Below are 25,350 nucleotides of genomic sequence, written 5' to 3'. Positions count from 1 at the left end.
AAGGGAAAATTGTGACCAAGTGCGACAGCGTGTCAAAGCAACGACGTTTCACCTGTTTGACCTCGGCCTGCAAATGTCTCAGCTGGACGCACTGCTCCAAGTGCCGGCGGTGCTGCTCGGTGGCCAAGTCCAACTCTTGCTGCTTCTCGTGGAGGAACTCCAGCAGGTCCTGAACACGGGTCGCCATGTCCACGTCACGGTCGCAGAGCAGCTCGACGCCTGGAGGGGAAAAACAAGAAGTCGAGATGTGAACACTTGTTTCTACCCTCAAGTTTGGATGTTAAAAAAAAAAACTTGGGTCTTCATTTCTCTTTCAAAAGGGACTTACCAGAAGCCTGGACTTCATTAACATATTGAAGCAGCTCCTGTCCCTGGTGGATGACGTCAAAGGTGAGGTTGTTCATGGTCAAGGCCTTGTCGGCGTGATGCTGCAGCCTCTGCTCGGCCACCGTCAGGTCCTCCGTGTCAAAGTCGCTCATCTGACCCGTCAGCTCCTCGTTCCACGACTCCAGGTCGGAGATAATCTAAGGGCGGGAGCGACGCCATGTCAAAGTGATGGAAGACGACGGAGCGGCGGCATGTGCGTTTAAAGAGAAAATACATCTCACATCAATGGCGTCCCTCTCGAAGATGCGTAGCTGGAGGAATAGCTCCAGTTTGATCTTCCTTTCCTGGAAGAGCTCCTCCATCTGGGCCTGAGCCTCATCCAGCTGCTGCAGCACACTCTCAATGTGGTTGATGGAGCTGTTGTGCGGCGTTTTGTTGCTCGAGATGGCCGAGTCCCTGGGAATGGGAGACATAAAGTATGCAAATGGTATACTAAAGTACACTCAAAGTTAGGGAGCCAGGGCTTTTGGGATGAACCTCAATGTACTATAACCTTGACATGTCTAACTTGCGGAAAAATCCGGAAGACGTCTTATTGAATTTGATTTCAAAGGATGTTCATTTCAATGCCTTTCTGTGACTTTTCCAGTCTCTCTGTTGCAACCTGCTGAGGACGCCGTAAACTCAGTGCTGGAAAATGATAACAGCGACGGGGCCAGAAATACAATAAAATTGAGTCTGAAATAATACAGTATGGTCAGATGTGAATGCATAACAAATGACGCATGGATTCTTCATTTTTGAGAGAAACAAAAACAAAAAAGGGCAAACGAGTGAGAAAGTTGACAACTGATTGGTGTTTGGAGGCTTATCGCAAACACTCCCACACACTCACGAACACACGTACACCAGAGATGTGTGGAGGAGACTGCCGCACAATTAGACGTAAGCTTTTAAAAGCGCAGTTACGCAATACACGATGGAGCCAACACGCCGGGGACGAGGCCATGATGAACAGAACAAATGAGGAGGGGGGGGGGGGGGAAGCAGAGCAAGAAGAGATGGATGAAGAGTATGAAAACAGAAATGGAAGACAAGGGTCGGCTGCAAATGCTTCTCCGACTCCCGGTCGCTTTCTTTTTGAACTGGTTCTCGATTCATTTTTCCGAACATTTTTTTTCTTTCTTTGTGACAGCTTCGCCATTGCGGCTACCTGAGCTGCTGGATGAGGTCCTCGCCCTCCTTGATGACGTTGACTGTGACTTGCAGCGTGGTCTGCTGCTGCTGCCCGAAGCGTTTGATCAGATCCTGGACGGCTTCCACCGACTCGGCGTACACGTCATCCAGCAACTCCTTCTGGAGCTCCTCCAGCCATGTCCACAGCTTAAAAAAAAAAAAGGGGGGGGGGGGTTTGCGAGAGCAGCAGCGCAAATTAATTTTTACTTCAGGAAGTACTGAAGGACTCCACATCCCCAACCATCTTGAGCAGTACAGAAAATGGATGGATGGAGTAAACTGGTCCGTGATTCTTACATATTTACAGGTTGGGCCAAAATGACAAAATTATTTTATTGGCAGTTTTTCTTCCTGCCATATTTTCCTTTGCTTCAGAGTTGACTAATCATATGTCAGGACCATAGAATACAGTGTGAAAATGATCTGCCTTGACGGTGTGAACGGCTCTCAACAGGCAGCCCACCATCCACACTTCAGCATTACGTCAGCAAGCCACGATCCCCTCCGTCCGTCTGCCCACCTCTTTGACGTGCGTGTGGAAGGCGACAGACATGTCCAACAGGACTTTGCGCTGCTCCACGCGGCGAACAAAGTCTTGGATCCGGTCTTCAAGCTGGTGGGCGGCCTGGTAGATCTCCTCCGGGTCGCACTCTCCCGTCTGGGCCAGCTGTTCGGCCGCCTCCAGTAGCTTGTCTGCATTGGTGTAAGTGTTCTACACCAGGGAGGGGGGGGCGGACGGACAAAGTGAGGAGGCGAACGCAGGGAGGACAAGCTCGACGCCATTTAGTTCGATGAAATGAGATGATCATTATTGGTATTACAGCACCAATGGATCATATAATTAACAAGCATTGGCTTTTTACACAGATATTTGGGTCCCCGGAGCGCTTGTCCACCCGGGTGTGAAATGACCAATTCTTTTTGTGAGCTGCCCATTTCTGAAACGGTGTCAGCTGCATGCGCCACATTCAGAGATCCATACATTAGGCTTGATGATGATGTGATGCCTCCACGAGTGAAATTACAACCAATGCTTGTCATTTATCTCACACAGTGGAGCCCTCACTTGCCCAAGTTAATGAACGGAATGGACCTTATGCATGCCAGTAATTTTTTTGGTTTGTTTGTGTACCTGCGCCACCTCCTCAAAGTCTTCATGTCGTTTCTGAAGGGCTCGAGCTCGATGGAGGGACTTGCCTACTCCTGTGTGCTTGCTGAGGAAGGCCTCGCCGTGGTTCTCTATCCAGTCTAGTACCTGCCATGACAGAACGGGAGACGATCAACACAGGGGCCACCGTACGGGGGAGCTATTACGTCACGCTTGCTACGGGGGGGAGCTATTACGTCACGCTTGCAGTTGTAAACATGGTTCAAAGAAGAAACACTGCAGAGATGATTACAATCTGTGTTATCTGTGGAGCTTCTCACTTGCAGCCTCACAGCATCTGCATGCACTCTCCGTGGCAACGGTTGCCAAGTCAACACGGTGCAGAATGGCCCCCTGATATTTTAGGACAGTCCGTATGCACATTATCATACGTTGCGACCTTTTTGGAACATTCACGTCTCATTTTGAATCCACTTGGTTTTGCGACCTTTGACTGGCGGAACCACATTTGCTTCGCCCCCGTCCCCAAAATGCAATGTTGATTTTCACACTTTGTAAGGGGCAGCGCACACACAAAAAAACCTCCACCATAAAAAGCTTTCACAATCCATCAGTTGTGACACTGGGATACTTTTAAAATGTCACACCTTTACCGAGGTGAGGATATTCAGTGTCACAAGGTTGCAAGAACAAGAGCTTCAAATGAATCGAAGCAAATAAATGTGCTGGATGCTTCAGTGATACTGACAGCACATGACAACTTTCGCGATATAATGTGTTTTTCATTCAAACAAACCGTTTCAATCGACTAAATTTAAGGTCCTTTTTGTCAACTCCCGGGTAATTTAATCGAACTCAAACTAAAACAACTACGATGAGAACAAATAAATAAAGAGATAACATTATGTGCGCACCTGCTGAACGTCCTGCTGGAAGACGCAGAGCTGCAGCCGCTGGTGCAGGCGGACCTTGCGGTGTTGCCAGATATTCTCCAGCTGCCTCTGATGATGCAGCACCTCGTGGATGATGTCCAGGACGTGATGCACCGCTTTGGAGTAGTTGGCCGATGCCGTCAGCGAGTCGGCGCTGCCCGGCGTGAGCGGTCGCTGCAGTTTGTCCAACAAGGCTTTGCCATCCTGGCTCACCTGGGGTTCGAAAAAATAAAAAAGATGGCGGAATTCTCAATTTTCAGTGACAAAGGAGTCTAATTGTAACATCCCAACGGATTTTTTTATTTTTTTGGTACCTCTGAGTAAGCTGCGGTGATGTGCTCGTATAAGCCTTGGTGGTGATGAATGGCATCTTCCAGGTCCTGGAGCTCGGAGGGTAAATCTACTTCACCACAGGCCTTACACCACGACTCCACGTTGCTCATGTACTGCAGAGGGGCGGGAGGAGAGAGGGGGGGCGGAGGAAACCCCGAAAAACTGTCACGTGCTAGTAAGACAGCCTTTTCCTTACCGTCCCACTACGTTTATGAACTCACCGGGGATGCTAATTGGCCTGCAGTGACTGAAAAGTACTTCCTAAAGCCTCATATGTGAGACGAAAGGCCACGTGAGATTATTATTATTATCAGAGCCTTTACATATTGCTCTCATGATGAAAGCAAGATGGACGAGTGCATCTTTAAAACGGGTGAGATTAAGGCCGAACAATTTCTATTGCTGCTCACAGACATGAAAGTTCCCAAACTGGCTTCCGGCCATTCTATCTTGCCACTAATGAGCAGGAATAACGCTGGACAAGATGTATGGAAATGTCATGTATGCAAATGAATGCAAATGTGGCGCATACATCAAGCTTTGCAGGTTTAATCAAGTCAAATTGGTATCGGAAAAGCTCGAGTACTGAATGCGGCCAATAGGGAGATACATTGAGTTCGAGAAAAATGTTGCTCAAGTCAGTTGGGGAGCTTCATTTAGACAACAGTAGTCCCTGGCCGCCATTTTGTGGCACCCGAAGGCAAGGTTTCGTTGGCTACATTGTTCCCTTGATTTCATGAGCCCCGTTTTTGCAGTTTTGAGTGTGCGTTTCACAAACCTGATCACACTTCTGGTGAAAGCTGGCGGACATCTCCAGCAGCGTGCTGCGCTCGTCCAGCGCGGCCGCAAAGGCCTTCCACTCCTGCTCCAGCTGGCCGGAGATCTGCTTGATTTGATGCGAGGCGTAGTGGCCCGATTCCAGCAGCCGGTTGCCCACCGACATAATGCGGTTGATGTTCACGTAGACATTCTGAGGAGGAGACAGATTCGCTGAACAACTTCTACGGCTCGACTTGTGCATCGCCTTCATTTCTCAAGTGTGGAGAGGATCTCCGGGGGCTCACTAGTTTCATAATGCTTATGTAATGTGGGGTGAAAAGCAGGACTAATACAAGGTTCGTGCAAATAGAGGCGGCTCCGGTTCAACTCCCAAACATCGAGGCCTCCTTTTTTACACGAGGAGGCGCATACAGTGGAACGTGCAAAGTCTAATTCAACTTGTTGGGCAAATCAGAGGACTTCATGTGTTCTTCTTTTCAAAACGGACACTATTTTGAGAAATGTTTTGAACAATCTTAACTGTCATACCAAGTTAGTACTGTTCAATAAACATTTTGAACAGAAATGAATCAAAATCAAATCGGGCGGCCCGGTAGTCCAGTGGTTAGCACGTGGGCTTCACAGTGCAGAGGTACCGAGTTCGATTCCAGCTCCGGCCTCCCTGTGTGGAGTTTGCATGTTCTCCCCGGGCCTGCGTGGGTTTTCTCCGGGTGCTCCGGTTTCCTCCCACATTCCAAAAACATGCGTGGCAGGCTGATTGAACACTCTAAATTGTCCCTAAGTGTGAGTGTGAGCGTGGATGGTTGTTCGTCTATGTGTGCCCTGCGATTGGCTGGCAACCGATTCAGGGTGTCCCCCGCCTACTGCCCGAAGACGGCTGGGATAGGCTCCAGCACCCCCCGCGACCCTAGTGAGGATCAAGCGGCTCGGAAGATGAATGAATGAATGAATGAATGAATCAATGAATCAAATTGAAACAGAAAATGGATGTGTGTGACTTTGGATGCTTGACCGTCCGTAAGGGCGGGGCCCATGAATAGCGCGCCGGTCACGGGAGCGCGCTGTGAGTAAGCGTGCGTCTTACCATGCAGTTCATAGCAAAGTGGTTGTGTTGGGTTTGCAGCTCCGCGGCGTGCGGGTGGTTGTTGCCAATCTCGGTGTAGCCAGCCAGGAACAAACCCTTGTTGTGCATGATCCAGTCAAACATCTGCGGCACGGGGGGGCGGGGAGAAGAAAGAGCAAATTTATTGTTGACACTTGATTGTGTACCAGGTGGGATACAAGCAGCGCAGGTGCGTTGGTGAACCGCAGCCGGTGCGGAGCTGCCATCTTTCCAGGTCAGCATGCAGACAAATGAATCTATTAAGTGTAGCCTCATCCAGAGAACAACCGGTGGCCTATGGTGTCCTAGCAACAAGCTTCTGCTACTGCAGTGTATCGAAGACAGCAGCTATCTGTGGTATCGCAACCCGCTTTTTCCATTTTTTTTTCTCCCTTCGTTCGCTTCAAAGATTGATCTGGTAAATTTGCCTCATTCTGTCTTCTTTCATGCAGTGGCTTTTATCAGTTGTCAGGTACAGGAAAAAACAAAAAGCAGCAGCTGTTTCAAGGTTTACGTGGTTTTTACTGTAATAACAGTGTTTTTTACTGCAAAAACAAGCGCATCCGAGTTGGTCACCGTGACATGGATTGGCCACTCATTATTCAAGCACCAGCCCACTTGGTGGTTGCTACTTGCCCACTCAAACTCGGGAAAAATGGATGACGGCAACATCACGCCTGCGTCTTGTGAAAAGTTTGCAATCGCTGGCAACCTCAGTGGCGTTGAGGAATAAACGGCTTCCATTTATTTTTGGGACAAACTTGAGAACCGGAACTGTGTGGTGTTTTTATTAAGTTAAAGTGTGTTAAAAGAAGGCGCAGGCCTATTTCGAACGGGATGACAAATCTAAGCAAGAAGATCTAAAAATGATTGGTGATATAATTTTTTTCCCCATTGAACAGGCATGGAAGATACATTAATAAAAGTGAAAATTGAAAAAAAAACCCTACTTATTCCCCAGAAAATGAGACTCTACCTCTCTGCTTTGTGAGGCAACGTCGCCATGCTAGTTCACTACAAATTTGCCTCGGTCGCACGTTTATCTTTATTTGAGTAAAAGTGAATACTCCGCCTCTCGTAGCAGGTTTCGAACCTTCATTCAAAAAAGGTGTTGTAATAACCCATTAACATTACCTTAAATGTGCTGAATTTCTTTTTCATATTGTTCCCATACCGAGCTGCATGTCAAATGTATCCCCAACGACAAACGGGGGGGGGTTTGTTGTACTTTTTTCCTCCTCTAAAACAAAAGCCGGCCTGAATCGATGTGCTCGGCACACGCAGTGAAAATCAATTCACCGCGGCCATAAGTAGGTTGTGTTTATATTGCGATCGGCCGCTGTTGTTCCGAATTACCGCCGCATCATCGCTCGCAGTGAGCGACACACCGCCAACGCCCGGGCCAACCGACCTTCTCAGCATCCTGCTCGAAGAGGCGGAGCTGGAAGCACTGGTCCAGCTGCAGCTTGCGGACGTGCCAGGCCTGGTGGAGGTGCTGCCGGGTGCTGTGCAGCTTGTCCAGCAGCTGGGTGATACGAGGAACCAAGCCCTGCGTGTCGACATTGGACACCCCAGCGTCGCCGCCGCCGCCGATGCTCGTGTTGCTGCCGCCATTACGGTTGGAAGAAGGCTCGCTACTCTGGATCCGCTGCAGTAGTCTGGATTGAGTGCGACGTGGCAGAAATCAACCATTCATAAACCAAATGGTTTTTAAAACACGTGTGTGTGTGTTAGTAAAACATTGCATGGCTACCTTTGTCCCTCGGCGTCCAGCTCCTCTATGGGCGCTTTGATGACCTTTTTCTTTAGCGTGGCATGTTCTTCGATCATCCTCCGCGCTCCCTCCAGGTCCTGGGGGAAGTCTTTACGTGACACCGTTTCCTGCATCTCCTCCAGCCGGGCGAGCATCTGCGTGGCGTGACCGGAGAACTCCTCAAACGCCACGCGGACCTGGACGGGAAGCCAACAAAGTCACTCCGATGATCCAATTGATTCAAATCATATCTCGGTGTGTTAAAATACATTAAGACAACTTTACTTTCTAGGTTTACTTTTTTTACTCCTGGGTCCCATTCTGTCTACTATCTGTGTCCCGCATCTGCTGCACATCTGACCAAGGTCATGGTGAACATTTCACTGAGGAACTTCCATTTAGCTCTTCCAAAACGGTTGCCGTTTTTTGGCCAAAACACATACATGACACGATTGTTTTTTTTTTTTCTGAGCAAAAAAATGTAAATCAGTATCAATACTTGGGTTGATTAAGCGAGAATAATCATCTAATACCCAGATTTCTGCCACAATAGGTTGGAACTTGCTTGAAACTCGGAGGCTATAAAGCGATTCTCCCACCTCTAGAGAAAAATCTTGTTGAAAAGTCAGTAAAGGCTTCTCACCTCAATCCACTCTTCGTGATTGTAGTCCAGGCTGCCGTCAAAGTCCGACGTCAGCTGCGAAGGGTCCACCACCTTCGTCAGGCCCTCGAGTGAAACCATGGTAGTCTGGGGCAAAAGATGGAGAGAGATCAAAAGCGGAAGTCAGTCAAATGGGTGTAAATTGCTTCATCTCATCCTCTCTGTTGAGAACTTTTTAATTAGCGCCCTTGAGCTGAGCATTTACCTCCCGAAAACTACCAACGCGGGATCCTAATGGAGCAGAATTAATGCGTGAGTCTTCACTAATCTCCGCAGACCGTGTGGCCAACTCATTAAGCATTTAGCAGTTGACTCGAACACTCGGTCTTCCTCCAATTATGTCAGTGAGCCGCACCGTGCGGCGTCAAACCCAGGATCCCTCGCAACTGGGTGAGCCATTCACTCCCCCCGTGATGATCTACTAATGCAACGTAACATCGTACGAGGCAACAATTGCATTTTTGCGCACGGGAGAGAGCGAGGAGAAGCCTTGAGCATCTCGACGCATTTTGTGCAAAGCCTCCTCCTCCGCACAACACCCCCACACACATGGGCAGAGAAGCGAGGCTACACGGCTCGCTGAGGGCCGACCGATGCGGCGGGGAAGGGGGCGGGAGGGGGGGCGTTGACACCATTGTGTTGTGGGTATTGTTGCCAGGTTAATTGATTTGTGAGCGTGTGAGTGAGGAAATGAGCATTTATTTTTCACATGCAATTCATAAACGAATTACCGTCACGGCTGATGAAGTGATTAAAGGCAGTGTGACGAGCACAGTGGAAGTTTACAGTGTTTCGATGGCAGCTTGCGCGCGACTTTGCCACTCAAATAATCGATACGGACGTGCGACAATAGTAGTTCAGTGAGAGTCTGGCGGTGGACAATGAGAGCTTCCTTTTTTTTGGGTGACAAAGGAGAGTGTGTGGCTATCCGAGAGGCTGTCGGCATTTACTGCGCTGGAGAATTACGGCAGCAGAGTCTCCCCGCGTTGCGCTTTTCAGCCACAGGTGCAGATGAATTTATAAATACAGTCGTGTGTTATGGTGAAGCAATATATACAGAGAGGATTGACAGTAAAAATACAGCAACAAGAAAATGGAGTTATCGTTTCAGTCAAGCCACACCTTACCTCAAACTCAAACTTGGAGCTGCCGAAATTGGTCCTCTGCTTTTGCCAGAAGTTGTCGGGCTTGATGATGAGAGCGACGTGGATGCACGACGGGAACGACTCCTGCAGGATCTTCAGCAGTGGCTTGATGCTGTCCCACTTGGAGCCGCGCATGTCCACGATGACCGTGAAGCCATGTTTACAGACCTCGTCGCTGGAGGTTGGAGGTAAATCCAGCAAGAGGGGACGGATGACGGAAAGGATGGGGTGGGGGGTGGGGGGGAGAAAAATCCATGAGGTGACGCAATTCTCTATCGCGTTACAAGCAGATGCAGTCAAAACATGCATCCCACACACCCACTCACACACAGCCGCCCACACACACGCGACGACTCGTCCAACGCTCAGCCCACCATCAAAAAAAATGACTAATAATCTGCACATTTTGTACATCCGCTGTGACGTGAACTATTTCTGAACCCTCATCTTCTACTAAAACTACTTCCGCGAGATTGTAAAGGTCGTCCGCCACGAGAGCGTGTTTCTGAAAACGAGCAGGACAAAACGTACAGCTTTGATTTGCAACCAAATGACGACGTGGATGGCAATTTTAAAAAACTTGAGTTTTATAGGCGTGTATTTGAAATGCTGAAATGGAGATGAATGGAGGGATTTACCTGCAAAGTGAGGAGCGGTCCACACTGACTATGACTGCTGCACTGCCTCAGCGACTGAGACGTTTTGTTTTGCTTCTGCACACCCGCACGCACGCGCGCACACGAGCTCACACATGCGCGTTTCCATCTCTGTGGGTTTTTAATCCTTCCCCTCCTCCTCCTCCTCACTGCTTTCTCCCAGTGGCTCCCTTCTTGCCTTCCCTCGCGCTCCGATACCCATCCAGGCTTTCCCTCACGTCCTTTCTGGGCATCTCAGCTGATTTTTTTAGCAGCCAAGAAATTATTATTTTTTTTTTTAAATGCAGCAAGCTAACCGCTCTGGAATAATTCCCTTCTCTCACTCTCTGTCGCTTGTCCTCGCATACGTCACATGCCGCACTCAGCACTTTCACGTACGCGCTCACACACAAACTTGATTTGGACATCCATGTGCATTTCAAAAATAAAAAAAATTGAAGAGTCAGACCTGGGAATGCCAGCCAGGTAGGCGATCAGTCTCCTCAGGTCATCGGTGCGTATTCTGTCGTGGTTGCTGCGTGATGGGAAGGTTAACACTGGACCACCGCGTCGGTCCCTGCCACCTAAGACACAAAAGCACATTGGTCTTTTTTTGGTGGAGAAGTGAGAAACCACAAGGATCAACTTCATACCCACTACTTTTTGTCCTTACTACATGGTTGCCATTGGCCAACATGATCCACTTTTCGTTACATCTGCGCGCATCCGCCACACAGGGCTTGAAAACAGATTCTACGTTAATGAATCACATCTTTCCGTTTGGACTGACCGCGCGTCTGTTGCATCACCTTCATCAGAAACAGGAAATGTTCTCATCTTTTTGCACAATTCGGCTACGCATTACGCCATCCGACACAGTAAATCGTGCAATGTAAAGATATGTAGAGGGTGTGTAAGAATCTCCCATCACATCGTATGCCTTAATGTATGTCCAAGCAGAGGCATTTTTTAAAATATTTTAGACGGCAGATCAGTTGCGAATGCTGCAAGGGAGCAATAAACAAGAAGCAGCGGTCACATTGAGCATGCGGGCAGCCGGCTGTAACTTCTCGGTATGCTGACTGACTTCCTGCTGGCTGCGCTCTTACGCCATACGCTGCCTAAAACCACATCTTACTGTTTGCAGAAAAAGGGCCAGCAGGAGGAATTTCCATTCTACTGCCACACAATCGCGTAACATTGGGAACATTTTGCTCGTGAAATGGAAGCACGTAGAGATGCTGTGCTGCTAAACACGAGATGAATGCGCTCAGCCCACAAATTAGTCAGTCGAGGCGGCGTGCGGCGCGCACGAAGATGTAAAACCCAACAAATCAATAAAAACAGAGTTTTAGGAGACAGATATAATAACACGGCTCATTCGACCCCATCTGCAATCTCTTTTTTTGGGGGGGGGGGGGGGGGGGGGGTCTCCTTTCTTCAATATGAACCCAATTACAACTCGGGGGATGCCGCTGCAGACGATTTGCCGTCACTATGGCAACACGCCGTCTCTCCCACTTTGTTTCTCTGCATATCGGTGTGTTTGTCTGAGTCATCGTGAGTGTCACTGCTACTCTGTTTGACCTTCCCAAAATCAAGAGTGCAAAGACAATAAAAAAATTAAAAAAAACGAAAAGAAAAACAATGGCCCGCATTGACATAGGTGATAACAGACGGCACATTGGAAAACACACTGGCACGTACGCACACATTGACACAAAGTGGTACACACGACACACACTGTGTGTGTTTGTGTGTGTGTTTGTGGGTGGTGTGTCAGACAGAAAAGTCACATACACAGTTACACAAACACACACACACACACACACACACGGATACAGTACTCAAATACAAACAGTGACGGATGGTCACATATGCAGTGTGTGTGTGTGTGGGGGGGGGGGGGGCATCGACACTGGACAGCTCTGCTGACGAGACAACCAGCGGGGGAGGTTTGCATTCATGCATGCAGGCAGGCGGGGTCAAGGCAAAGGGCCAACTATTGACTCTCGAGCTCTTGATGGAACCTTTTGGGTTCGCCGTGCGACCAAAATATTCACGAAAAGTCTGCCTTCGGCACATCGTTGTACGTTCATAACTTTATTTGAAATGTTGTATGTACAAGTAGAGAAATCCCTCAAGCAAGCTGTGCCAAAAATGTATTTGTCATTTTTTTTTTTGGGAGCCGTCCAGTTTTCTTACCTGACAAAAAAGCGACTTTTTCTTTAAGGATGGGAAGCACCTCCATCGCTCTCATGTCCTCATTTCGCCTGAAACCTGAAAGACAGAAAGGACGAAAGAGAAAATGAAGACCACGAGCCTTGCTTGAGGAGAGAAAGCTCTTTTATCTTATTAAAACTGGACGCCCATTTACGTTTGATTCTTTACAAGCTGGGAAAATGTGCCTTTGTCATCGCTGGAGGCAGATTATTGGGAACATTGTTTGAGTCTGTAGTGCACACTTGATAGTGGCTGGTAATCACTGGGGGGGGGGATATATACTGCATTAAAAATGTTTTTTTTTTTTTAACGAGAGGCTTAAGTTCAACCTTTAAACGACAACACAAAGTGAGTGGCAGTCTGATGAAACCATGGGACACAAATGATGCAGCGTTTGAAAATGCCTCGTCCCGGTCCTAAAACAAACAGCATAAAAGTAACGCTGCGCATCACATGTTGCTTCTGGAATGAATCGAATATGACATGGAACGAGTGCGAATCAAGATCACAAACAGCCCCTCTGTGAGCGTCAACTTGTATCTCACGACTGACGACAGGGTGTCTCCGCCGTGCTGCTAATATGCGGCAAGAGTGATGCGCCGGCTGTCAGGAGATGTTCAAAGATGACAAAACATGAGCACGCAGGCGTACACCTGTCTTGTCCAGGAAAACCAAGACAACAAGTCTCATAAAAAAATGATGAGATTTAGTCGAGAAATTCCCATTACACACCGCCACGAGCGTTTAGCATTTCCAGCACTAAAAAGGTGCAGCGCGCAACCAGTATTTGACCTTTGGCCCCAATGCAACACGGGATTCTAGTTAATGTATGCCATTTTAAAAACATTGCCATAGTTAGAAGTGGGAGTTTGGTCCAACCGGAACTCGTTCGTTGCCGTCAACATGGGGTGCATTCAGAAATTCACTCTGATGAGCCAACACCCCCCCCCGAGAGACAGAGTGCGCTGCCGTTCCATCAATTTACAAATGCCGCTCATGTTGTAAAGCGCGTGCCGTTTCCTTTCCTTTAACTACCCGACGCAGTGGGGTTTGGCACCTTTTTGAAGCAATCACAAGAACTGAACGTCACATTTGACCAAGGCTCAATTTTTTTTAAAATTTCTCCCCAAAATTGACCTTTAAACATTTGAGCGACTTGAATTTCATTTTTTTTCTTGCACTTTTTAAGTGTATGACATAAGAGCGAGATCGCTATTTAATTACTGCATTTATTCTTCATAGCGCTGACTATAATTATATATATTTACAGCACAATAACGACGGCCGAGAATGGATGCATTTATTCCGGCCAGCCGCTGTGCTGTTGCCGACCTCTTAGGGTGCCACAAAGACAAATTGCTAAGATCAAGTCCATTTTCCCACAGTGCGCTCCAGCAAAAGACACAGCTTGCACTTCTGAACAGATGATCAATGAGAAGGATGGAGGGATGCCCGGGGACCAATCCTCAGTCAAGATGTAAAGACACATTTGTTCCGTTATGGATGAGAGATGAGCTATTTTTAGCGTGAACGCTTATTAACGTCGCAGAGTCATTAGCGTTCCCGAAAGCCGGCTACTTTGTCCGTTGCTGAGTCATGCTAAATTAGCAGCAATTAATCGTCGTGCGAATGAATGCAGAAAAGTGTGAGGGGGAAAACGAAAGAAGGGAGAATGCCAGTGACGGATGATCACGACGTCAGTGTCTTTTTGCCCCCCCGAGTGAGTCATCTTCAAATAAAAAGGACAATCTCTGATGTGCAGTCTGGCAGGTTGCCACTAAGCGTGGGGATGACCAAAAGGTCAATGGAGCGTTCCGATGCTGACAAGACGAAGTGGGGGGGGGGGGGAGAAGAAGAAAAAAAAATACACGGCATGAACGTTAAAGGCAGTTAGATGGCCCCAACATTTCCGGTCAACGCAATCCACCGCTCGTAGAGCAAAGTAAACGTGCATTTTAAATCATGGAGTTTGTCAGAAATTCAATAACCTTTGGATTGGACTAAAACCACGGATTGTCTTGTACTATTAAAAAAAAACGATCTTTTTTTTTTTTTGTTTGGGGCAGTTCAGGAATTATGGTTTCATTTCCGCAAAACACGAATTCCTACAGAGAGAACAAACAACTTAACTGCAGTCTTTCCAAGAATGCCTTAGAGTGCCAACTACCTTCAAACGTTCCTGCGACATCCCTTTTTTTTTTCGTCTATATTTAGCCAGACAATTAACTCAGTAGGACACGGGCAAAACACAAAAGCTAAGTTTAGGCACCCCGCATACGTTTACTTATCCCGTTCAAGAGAGTGGCAAAAGTAGCACAGGAGCTAAATAAAGAGCGGCCCCCGTCACAGCAACGCACAGACATGCAAACAAAAAGCACGCGTCCGGGTCAGAGGTAAGGAAGTGACAGTACCACCAAAATAATTCAGTACACACACACAAGGATTAGTACCTGTCACACACATGATAGCAGACTTGTGTCGTGTGTGAGCAACCGTCCAGCAAGCCATCCTCCACACTTCTTCCAGAAATAATTTCCAATTGGAAAAAGATGGGGGGAGTCATTCGACGGCACCATTGGCGCGAATGACTGACCAATCCCGGTCGGCAGCTGCACCTAATCCCGGCATTCATCTGTAGAGATATTCCAATCCGGGAGACAACCAAATCTGTGTGCTTTGCTCCAGTCTGTACGCATTCCCCCTGGAAAAGCCGGGGGCTAACGTTTCCGAGCAGACAGGCGCCTCGAGGTGTCGGGTACCGGGTGTACATACACACCAAGCCGCTCATCTGCGCTGCATTTTGGTCGGGCCGGGTTGCAGGAGGTAATCCGGAATGTTTCGAGCCGGCACATAATTACAAGATGGCCGCACAGCATTTACGCATCCTGACAAGCTGCTTAGCATGAAGACTTGAGATCCGAGGGTTAACTGTACACTGAATGCAAGTTATTCCCAAAATGTTTCAGGGCGCGGCGGGGGTGCCAAGATCACTCCCTTGAATTGATTTATCTCCTGTCGGAATACACGAAGTGGGCAGTGGCGAAATGGATAGGGGACAACGCCCTCGCATAGAGAAAGGGCAAAGGATGCGAGTGAAATTCTACAGACGTCCTTTGCATCCTGCCTGCGAGCACAGTCGCGAGTCATGCGTGTCAGAGAACTGTTTTCAATGGTCGCAGCCTCTTGGGGGGGCTTTCGGGAGGTCAAGTGGGCATTAGATGGGCTTGATACAACAAAGCAGATTAGTTAAGTCAACCGCAAGACGGCTGTGTGACAAACACCTCCGCAGTGGAGAAAGAGAGAAGGCGACGGCTGCCCAGACCGGGACAGATGGGACGGGTCCAAAGGGAGGGAGGGGCACGGTTCCCTTCATACCACAAAACGAGCTTCGCTGTCCGGCCGGGTTGAAGAACGACGGCAAACATGGTGTCAAGAGTGTAATAGCTCCCTGGCAGCTGATTGGGATGCGCGTCCTGCGCGCCAGCTGTTGCGGGGCAAGAGAAACCAGAACGGTTGCACATGTGCGCTCCCCCCCCACAGAGCTGCCAAGTTTACGCATTGACCGCGTGCCAGAAATTCCTGTCGCAGTGATGTGTGGCAAGAGCAGGATTTCTCAAAGGTGGGATGGAGTTAGACAGGAATAGGACATGCGTGACCTGGAATCCTAACCTACATCCTCATTGCCTCATCCAGTGTTGGTTGCGATCCACTCTTATTGAGCGCACCGACTGCGTCTAGGTTCTCCCGTTCTTGTCCTTCCTTCATTCGTTCGTTGGAGATGGCGTACGATGCCAAGAGCCTTCTTCTTCGCCTTGTTCGGTTCTCTCCCTTGGTCCAGACCTCAAATGGCAGGGTAGGCTTAGCAATTGAAAAGCAGGCCAAGGTTGCCCCAGTGACCAGAAGATGACGAAGGAAAGAAAAAAAAAAGAACAAGGAGAAAAAGGCAGAGGAGGATGGCTCGTCGGTGCCAAACGTTCATTTCCGGATCTCCTTGTGACAACAAAGCAGAATGTTTAACAATCTCATGATATTGTGAATACGGTCTGACTGCACGGTTACGTTTTAATGACGAGAGGAGATTCAATGCAGGCCGTGGCGCTTGGCCCTCTGCTCTATATTGTACTCGGTGCGAATGCGCCCTCTGCAGGTGAAACTGGCATTGCATTCCGACAGCAGAAATGCAATTGGGATGTATTTTGGAGCACGTCTACATTTACAAATACAAATACATACAAAAGCAACAGCAAAAATGCTTTTCCGCCCGCACGTCCGGCTTAGAAGGCGCAACAGTCATGACATAACTAGCCCCGGCCCAGTCGGACCAGTCGTATCGCAGGGCCGACAGATGTGGAGAGTTAATCCCTGACAAATCTCGATTCATGACTGGAAAGTGACAGAATCTGAAGAAAAATAGCGTGCCAAGACAAAGCGGCAGCGATGCCGTGTAGCAATTGAATTCATGTTTTCATCGTATTGGTCAACGGGAGCCATTCCCAGCATTGCCCCCGGGCCTCAGTGCAACCCGCCAAATTCACTGGCCTCCTTTCGATGTCTTTTTACAACCAACGGGAGGTGATGGATCAAAATGTACCATCAGGTTCCTCCTTTCGGGACAGAGATACACAACTACACCAGATTTCAAAGTACATGATAAAATCCCCATTACAAAAAGGACAGCAGAGGGCTGAAATCCTCGATGGTCATGCACATCTATCTGTAATCAAGTGAGAGAGAGAGAGAGAGAGAGAGAGAGAGAGGCGCTGTCGCTACGGCGACGGGCACCCAATCGGGAGAGCGAGGTGAGTGTGGTGGTGAGACATTACCGTGACGACAGCGGCCAGGCCTCATCCGGCAAACTAATAAAATAGACGCGAGTCATGCGTGCGCAGACACATTTGAGGAGGGGCAAAAAAAAAAAAAAGGGATGTGAGCTTGTGCCGTTTTCACCTGCAATGTGACTGGACACATCTCCTTTTGTCTCCTTAGGGAGGGATCCATCTAGAAGAAACACAAAACAGATCAAAATGACCATGAGCATCTGTCGGTGCGACTCAAATTTGGTTTCAAGTCTGAAGCAAACGATCCCGCATTGAGCTTTATTGCTTCGCTGTTTAGTATTTTCGCTTCACATGAGGCGGGGGTAGGGCGGCCCGGTAGTCCAGTGGTTAGCATGTCGGCTTCACAGTGCAGAGGTACCGGGTTCGATTCCAGCTCCGGCCTCCCTGTGTGGAGTTTGCATGTTCTCCCCGGGCCTGCGTGGGTTTTCTCCGGGTGCTGCTGTCGATCCAGCACCTGTACTTCCGGTCCGAAAGGAGCCGTTTAGGCGTCAATTGAGTTGGATCATTGATTCAAAGCCAATCTAAACATCCTGATATTAAACAAGGGATCCATCGATCCAATCAATTCTCTTCATGAGGGTCCAATCGCTATGGAGGGAGCGGTCAAACGACAAATGAACCAAAAACCAAAATTTGTTTTTCTCCAAATTGTTATTTACAATGCTCCTCCCTCCTTTGACAAATTCAGAGGCCTGATGTATAACACCCCCCCCACCCCCCCCCCCCCCCCCCACACACACAAAGACTCATGACAAGACTGCGCCCTACCAACAATCAGGCCATTGAGGCACAGCCTGTACGCAGCGTGAGCAAGAGACTCTGTCGCTGCTGCCGTGACCGAAGCGAAGACGCGCTGCGTCTCAGTGTCACGCGGTGTCTAAATGTAAACACGGTGACTGGTCAAGCGGGTCAAGTGGGTGACTCAGTGGGCCACAAGCGCTCCTGGCCCAAGGGACTCCGCCTCGGACTGCTCTCCTGTTAGACCCCCAGAGGGGACATTCCGGTTTCTAACCGGCGTCATCATGAGTGCCAATCATGGGAGACGGAACCGTACAAATTGAAAAAAAAAAGCATCTTAGTTTACCTTAAAAGCGCACAGCCCAGATATGGGGGCAGCATGCGGGAGAATCAACCCCCCCCCCACCCCCCACACACACACAAAATAAAATAAAATCAACAACAACAGCTCCCTCTTGTCCCCAACGCTGGCCCGTTTCTGTGTTGGCGGCCCACGTGAACACAAGACCGCCCTCGCTACGGGCCCCTGCTTTCCCCTTCTCGACAGGCGCACTCATCGCTTGACTCACGGGCGCGCAAGAACGAAGCCCCTTCATTTGGAGAATACCTTTCGCCTTGGTCACGCCGATTCAAATGTCAGGCAGGAAAACTATTAATAGCCTACTGGTGTTGAGGTCGTTCCGCCGGGGATGGCATCCTAGTGAATGAGCAAAGAATGTGATCGAAACACTTGTGAGCGTTCCCTCGAGTTGTGAAACTGCCAAAAACAAAACCGTTTAGCTTGAACCTGAAGTGTCGCCCAGTTGTTGTGACACCAAATGTTAAAAAGTGAGTTCAAAGTCCAGTTCAGCAAAGGCATTTATTTGCCTTTGTGGCACCGTTGTAGGATTACAGGTATGCCCAGGGCATTATAGTAGTAAGGGTTTTTTTGCGAGGGGGGGGGGGCAATCATTTTTCTGGAGTCGCAGCCATAATATCATCAGAATAAAGTTTGAGTTTTTCATTTCAAATTCATTTCTTAAAACACCACTGGAAGTACTGCAGGAGTTTGCCAGATGATATTTTGCGGCTGTCGCATAAACAGATGAATCAGTCGTCTTTACGCCAGCGAGTTGTTCTTCATTCCAGCCAAATGTCACGCAGCAAATAAACACACGCTTATGTCTTGACGGGCACAGACAACTTTCACTTCAGGCGATCAGAACGTCCCCCCTCGGCTTTATACTTCCATGGCGTACTCGGAAATGAGAACTAAAGCCAAAGGCTACCTCGGTCCGGCGCAGTTTGTTTTCTATTTGCGGAAAAAACTGCAAAAAAAATGCCCCCCACCCAAAAAAAAAAGAAAAACGAGCAACAGTGAGTTAGCACCTTTGCATGCTCTAGAGATGAGAGCGCGGGCAAAAGGAGTACAACGGTCTTTCAGGACCTGTCCTACTTTGGTGAAGTCTTCACTGCCTTTTTTTTTCAAAGGCCCTCCCTGCTAAATGCGTATCCCAGTTGCTTCAAGTGCAAGGAGGTTTTTCAAACAATATCTGCACAAGGCAGGGCGGACGTCGGCTTCTGGTTTCCACTGCTGCGACAAGAATGCACTGAGAAATGATTCTCTCCCGAGTTGTGATGTCATGGCGTCTTGCAACCAACGTGTCGCCACCTTACGTCCTGACTCTCTCCTTTAAAATTGTTGGAAAAGGAGAAATTTTACCCTGAGCTTGCACCTGACTGGTGGACGCGCCAGAGACACTAGCGGAAGAGAGCTCAGCAGATGAGAGGAGTTGGGGGGGGGGGGGGGGGGACAAGCTCCTTTGAAGCAACCCCACAGGGAGGCAAGATGTTTGTACACGAGTGTACTGATGTTTTGTTTATTGTGAGGGAAATGCAAAACAAGATGAGCGCTTTGATAAGCGCATCTACCAAACACCTCAACACTGCAGCAGCAACGACGAATCGACTCGTCGAAGCCCAAAAGTCTTCCAAGAGGCTTCCCGTCATTGATGGGTTTCGAGATCTATCCTTGAGCTCTCTGGCGCAAAGTCACGCGACAAAATGACACTACATATCGCTAGAGGTCAGTTGGCCTTTGACGTATCAAGTCGGAGGCTTTCTGTGGACGTTGTGAAGTCTGTAAAGCTGCTTTCACGCTGCCCTTTGCAGCAAATTGGCGGCATAAGAGTGCGCAGCCAGCTAATTAGTTGCGTAAAAACCGCATCAGTGCAACGGCGTCAACTGCTTTCGCCACAAAAGAGCCCAGACACAATTTGAGCGACGGTATCAAAGTGGAGTTAACCAGACAGCTTGGTGGAAACGCCGAATTGTGGACAGGAAATAATTTAGCATTGACGATATTCATTTTTCACCTTTGAAAACTTTGAGAAGCAGTGACTCAACGGCTAGTTTTGTGTGCGTCATCCACCCCCCCCCCCCCCCCCACCAACTTCCACAAAGGAACTAAACTAGGACTTCAGTTCCTGAAAGCCCAAAAAAAAAAAAAATACACGCCAGCGCAGAACAAACACGTCTGGATTAGGTTAGCGTGTCATCCAATGACCTCTCACCTCAAATAGGCCCGAGGCCGTTCATGCTGGACGCGCGGCCCCACCGCAAAATTTTTACTGCTACTCCGCTGAAGAATGTTGGGACAACGGCAGTCTTAGGAAATGGGTCGCTCCGATTCATCGGTCCGTGCGAATCGCGACCCGAGCTCACACTGACGCCTGGCAGTCACGATTCCATTCTTCAAATCGGGTTGTTGGTCGAACACATCCGGCAAACACTGAGCTCCGTAATTCAATCTGCGGCGCTTTGTTCCAGTTTAGGCTCGTATTGTTGAGGTGCACCGAAAGGCTGGCGCATGACGTCATGCGGGCTTCGGGGTCCCGGCGAGCGCAGCGCCGCGCGCTCCATGGCTTCGCTCGTAGTGCTCTCATTGAATAATTACAGTGTGCGGCGCAGCCAGGCATGTGGGATGAATTTTTCCATTTCTTTCTTTTTTTGGGGGGCCGATGGAACCCAACGATGAGGTCACAACATTTTCCCCCCGTCTTTGCTCGTTCCTTCCCATGACTGTGCCCAAAATCTTGGCGTCAGCACTTGCATCTTCATGGGAATACGCCGACGACGTCACCGTTTAACGACCGGCATAATTCAACAGTGGCCGGTCAGTTTGCGCTTATCCGAGCTAACACAATTTCCTGCCAGATGGGCTTCCACCAAAAAAAAAAATCTTGAGTGTTTCACACAGGAAACTATTACTGGGCTGATGTACGTATTAGAAAAGCCTCTCTCGGTTTACCTTATGACATCCACTCTACGAATCGAAGCTTTTGGGACCCTGACGTTATTGCTACAAGATGTTGGCAGAGTCACGCTGGAACTGCTGGAACAGAAAAGGGCCTTCCCCAAGCTGTTCCTACAATGGGAGCGTAAAATCGTCAACAAACAAAAAGTCTTCAGAAGACAAACTGATATTGGGAGAGAACTAAGGAGTCGAGTCCAGCCCGTTATTAAAATACGTGACTCGGATGGCCAGATAAAGCGAGTTGAACATCAAACTCTCTCTCTTGCAAGTACAGCGTTACCAAAGCTGCGCAAACAACCGCAGACATTGAACTACGTCATTGCAAAGCCAAAGTAAACCTGACCCAGATGACCAGTCGTCCTGTCGTATCACCTTGTGATAAGAAAAAGGGCTGCAGAACTAAGTTAGCATAATGCACTCAAGGAAGCTCAACTAAGCATGCAATTCCCTTTTATTGGTTGTTTTTCCCCCTCCAGACGTCTTTGAATTGAACCTGAAGGGAAACCTCAATCAGTCTCCATTTCCAAGATCAGCGGTGTGTGTGTGTGTGTGTGTTCTTGTACTCACAACATTGTGAGGACCGGCATGAGTTATGTGTGTGTATAAACCTCTTCCTGGGTGAATGGGCCTGAGTCATAAATGTAGGCTCTGAATCAAATTTCCATCCCTGGGCTGCTGGCTTGCTAAACACACAAACACACACACCGCCGCTCATTCAAACATACCGGAAACGGCCACCATGCTGTTCATTCATGAAGTCTGGATGATACGGACTTTGTGCCAGCCGCACACAAGAAAAGCTCGCATGACCGACTTGCAATCAACGATTGGAAGCCATATTCAAGTCATGTGCAAAGCGACGTTCCTTGGCATGAAACGACTTGATGATTGACAGGAGGCCACAACAAACCTCCCCCGTCTCTGTGCAGCGAAGCCAAGATATTAATTCCAGTCTGGAACGGGAGAAAAAGGAGGCAAGGCTTTTTTTTTTTTTCATTTGTCACCGCGCATCAGCGTGAATTGTCCTGACACGATGCAACAAGAATGAGAGGAGGAAACGCGCAACAACAGACAACGTCGGATTGACAAAAAAGCAACGCCGAGGGAAAATGATGATGAGGTTGAAGATGTGGATGTAGGGAAGGGGAGGGAGGGAGGGTGCGTATAGCCTGTGGCCAGACACGCAAAATTGTGCAAGTCTGAACAAGAGACCCAGGATGGAGGAAGTAGCTGCGAGTGCAAAACAAGAGCTTGCATGTGACACTCTAGCCTTCCGTTTACTTTGTACTACGTGTACAAAGCAAAAGGTTACAGGATCTCGAGTCAGGTTGTAGCGGTTCCGCAACTGGCATTATCTCGCTCCATCTGGGCTCACTGAAAACTTGAGAGCTGCACTGGGTTTTGGGACATTTTCATTCACATTTATTTCAAGCAACACGTGTCACTGTGAGCCTGGTATATTTAGTTGACTGTCCAATCCCATTTCGAACAGCCTCGAGTGAGCGAAAATGAGTTTGCAGGGATTACTGTGAACCATTTGGGGGTCACCATCCTCACATTCCACTCGACAACATCCAGGAGTCTGAGTGTGTGAGGCTTTCAAATGTGAGGCCCTGGCCTGGTGAGTGACATGGGAGGCAGAGAATGACGGTGTCAAATAATATACAATATTATATACACACGGTACAATACATTCTAACAAGTGCTGGAGGGCCATTTTAAATTCTATTGGCAATCGTAGTCACGCTGCTGTTGTACGTTAAGATCTGCTCTGCAGTAGGGTCACTGCACTTAATGTTCCAGTTTTAAATGTGAAATGACACTCACTTTTTCTTTTTTTTTTTGTGAACAGTCTTTTCCTCCCAGCTCGTCTCACACAGAGTGGTGCGTGAGTCAGCTGTAACCTTATTTCGTGTGGAAAATTAGCACTGCAAAGCTTTGATCGTTTCAGCCCGTGACACGAGCTCAACTGCGAATTTGTACATCAATACATAAAGAATAGGCAGGAGTCAAACAATCAGGAAGCTGTTCATCTTTTAAGTGTGATGTAAGAGGAGTTTGAAATTATATTTGTTTGGGATATAGTTAAACTCTTAATTTTAGACTATTGTGAGAGGGGAGGAGAGAGTACGAGTATAACATACATTTTTTGGTTTCTAACTCTAAAAAACATCTCTGTATTTATCATACCTAAATCTCAGCCACTGCAAAATGCTCGTGGATATGTGAGAATGCCACGAAGAGACTCTGACAACATAGGAATTGATTTGAAATGCATTTAAGCAGCAAAGCTCAAGCATGATGACAAAAGCAGGCATGACATCAGGCGCTGGAAGCAGTTGAGCGAACTGTGCTAGGGGGTGACTTGGCATGGTTGCACAAGTGTAGCCAAGCCCACGGGCTTATCCAGATCCGCCATATAATTCAATCATGTCTGAATACTTAAAATGTCTATATAGGTGGGGCAGTGGAATAACCTGAGAAGCTACCAAAATAAACCACTCGTACCTCAGTTGGCACTGAAAAGTGTTGTAAAACCCGTTCTCAGACCCTGCCAATGCCATTTAACGTCTTGGAATTTACAGTTTATGGCCCATTGTTGTTGTCTTTTCCATCCTTCAGGCCTGTCACTCTTAGTGTTTGAGTTGAGTTGCAAAGGGTCATCTTAGCATTGTGCGAAGCATTGGTGTCGCTGTGACACAATTAAAGCACTGATTTCCTGCGGTTGCAACCTCCAAAGTTACGGACCGTGATAGCGTTTCGAAAGCCTGTTTTTAGCCTGATATGTGTCACACTTAGCTTAGCCTAACACACCCAGAATGTTGGATGTGCCATGTATTGTTTACATAGCTCGCACTGTTGTTTAGTTTTGACAACACTAAGAGCAGAAAATGATCTACTGGGGCGGGGGGCGTTGATTTCAAACTATTCGCATCGTATCTACGTTTTTTCCCTTCACAAGGAAGAAGTCGATCAAAGTAAAAGCCGGCTTTGTCAACTCAGTGGTGAGCTAGCGATGCTACATTAGCATTTGGTAGCCAAACAGGCTTTGGGTGGCTTTTAGGAGGCTAACTCCTAGCTAAAACGCTCACCATAGAGGTGCATACTGGGTCAGCCCTCCCCATAGCCTCTCTCTCTCGCTTTTCGACTCACAGTTCACAAAGTCGAAGCACAAATCAAGTGTCAAGCGTTCGCACACAAGCTCAACGGGCGACTTAATATTAATGGCAGATGCTCGATTTTCCTCCCCATTTGTGGTGCTTGGAAGGTGCATTGCACGCGGTTGCTGTACGCCTTCCAAGTTTACTTGGGTAAAAAACTCACATTGCTCACAATCTATTACACGTGTAATGGATGTAAATTGGGCCAGAGTAAAGCCAAAAGTGTCGGAGAGTGTTTCCTTTTAGGAGCTTGTCGATAAACGGTGCCACATGTTGGAAAAAGATGGGGGGCGAAGCATTAGCACCCAAGCTAATGCTTAGCTACACAGTCTAACATACTGTAGTCAATTGCACATAAAAATACATCAACATTTCGACGGGTTGAACACCGACAGTCGATTTATGACTTTAATACAATGTATAGTCAAGTTCAGCGGTCCCTCTCGACCTCAATCGTTCACTGTCTAGCACCCCGAAACCAGTCACCATAGTCGGGGATAAATGTCCATCACCATCACCGGTGGATCTCGTCAGCGTTGAGCTTACCTGTCCTGAACGTTATGTCCCCTGGGTCCTTCGTCGTCTCCTCCGCTCCCTCCCCGGAGCTCATGGTTGCCACAAACGCGACCCCCGGAGCTCAGTATCTCCCGATTAGATCCTTCAAAATGGGTAAAAAGATGTGAGAAAAATCTCCACTGCTGCCAACCAAGGCGTCATTAAAGACAGGCGGGCGGTACGGTTGTATTCTAAGAACTAATCTTGCCATCTGTGAGTCTCCATCTTGGGATAGTTGTAAAAAAAAAGAAAAGAAACGACGAACCGGGTGCACCCGGTTCCTCCTCGTAGTGAAGCCGAAGGGAGAGTCACTCGCACGGAGCAAAGCGGGCGGGAGGGGCCGCTGACTGGTGGCTCATCCACGTTCAACGACGGGACAGCGTGTCAAAGGTACAGCGAGGAGTACATTAAAATTACAGAAATAATGAAAGATAAGAAATGTATAGTCAATTCATATGGGACACTTTAAAAATGTAATTCGTAAACAACTATGAAGGAAGGAGAAAAGGTCAACTGTTTTGATTTACA

The 25,350-nt window shown here is 48.2% G+C and overlaps 1 protein-coding gene across 3 annotated transcripts in view; it reads right to left on the bottom strand.

The window, feature by feature from the left end:
* The window catches only part of trioa (trio Rho guanine nucleotide exchange factor a), a 43,594-nt gene extending 18,244 nt beyond the window's left edge, over positions 1 to 25,350 (bottom strand). For all 3 annotated transcript variants that reach the window (XM_052069905.1, XM_052069907.1, XM_052069906.1), the window contains exons 1-18: positions 24,814 to 25,350; positions 17,183 to 17,233; positions 12,218 to 12,292; positions 10,482 to 10,596; positions 9,360 to 9,552; positions 8,215 to 8,319; positions 7,572 to 7,768; positions 7,230 to 7,476; positions 5,801 to 5,923; positions 4,715 to 4,906; positions 3,918 to 4,049; positions 3,586 to 3,816; positions 2,696 to 2,818; positions 2,084 to 2,275; positions 1,541 to 1,710; positions 609 to 783; positions 329 to 524; positions 53 to 219 (exon numbers count right to left, since the gene is read on the bottom strand). In XM_052069905.1, the coding sequence (XP_051925865.1) occupies positions 53 to 219; positions 329 to 524; positions 609 to 783; positions 1,541 to 1,710; positions 2,084 to 2,275; positions 2,696 to 2,818; positions 3,586 to 3,816; positions 3,918 to 4,049; positions 4,715 to 4,906; positions 5,801 to 5,923; positions 7,230 to 7,476; positions 7,572 to 7,768; positions 8,215 to 8,319; positions 9,360 to 9,552; positions 10,482 to 10,596; positions 12,218 to 12,292; positions 17,183 to 17,233; positions 24,814 to 24,877 (2,748 nt within the window). In that variant the 5' untranslated portion in view covers positions 24,878 to 25,350. The remainder of the gene's footprint in view (positions 1 to 52; positions 220 to 328; positions 525 to 608; positions 784 to 1,540; positions 1,711 to 2,083; positions 2,276 to 2,695; positions 2,819 to 3,585; positions 3,817 to 3,917; positions 4,050 to 4,714; positions 4,907 to 5,800; positions 5,924 to 7,229; positions 7,477 to 7,571; positions 7,769 to 8,214; positions 8,320 to 9,359; positions 9,553 to 10,481; positions 10,597 to 12,217; positions 12,293 to 17,182; positions 17,234 to 24,813) is intronic.

This window comes from Hippocampus zosterae, chromosome 7 (genome assembly GCF_025434085.1).
Source record: "Hippocampus zosterae strain Florida chromosome 7, ASM2543408v3, whole genome shotgun sequence".
Taxonomy (NCBI): Eukaryota; Metazoa; Chordata; class Actinopteri; order Syngnathiformes; family Syngnathidae; genus Hippocampus; species Hippocampus zosterae.
Note: the sequence above shows the minus strand (reverse complement) of the source record. Positions and strands in the feature narration are given on the sequence as shown.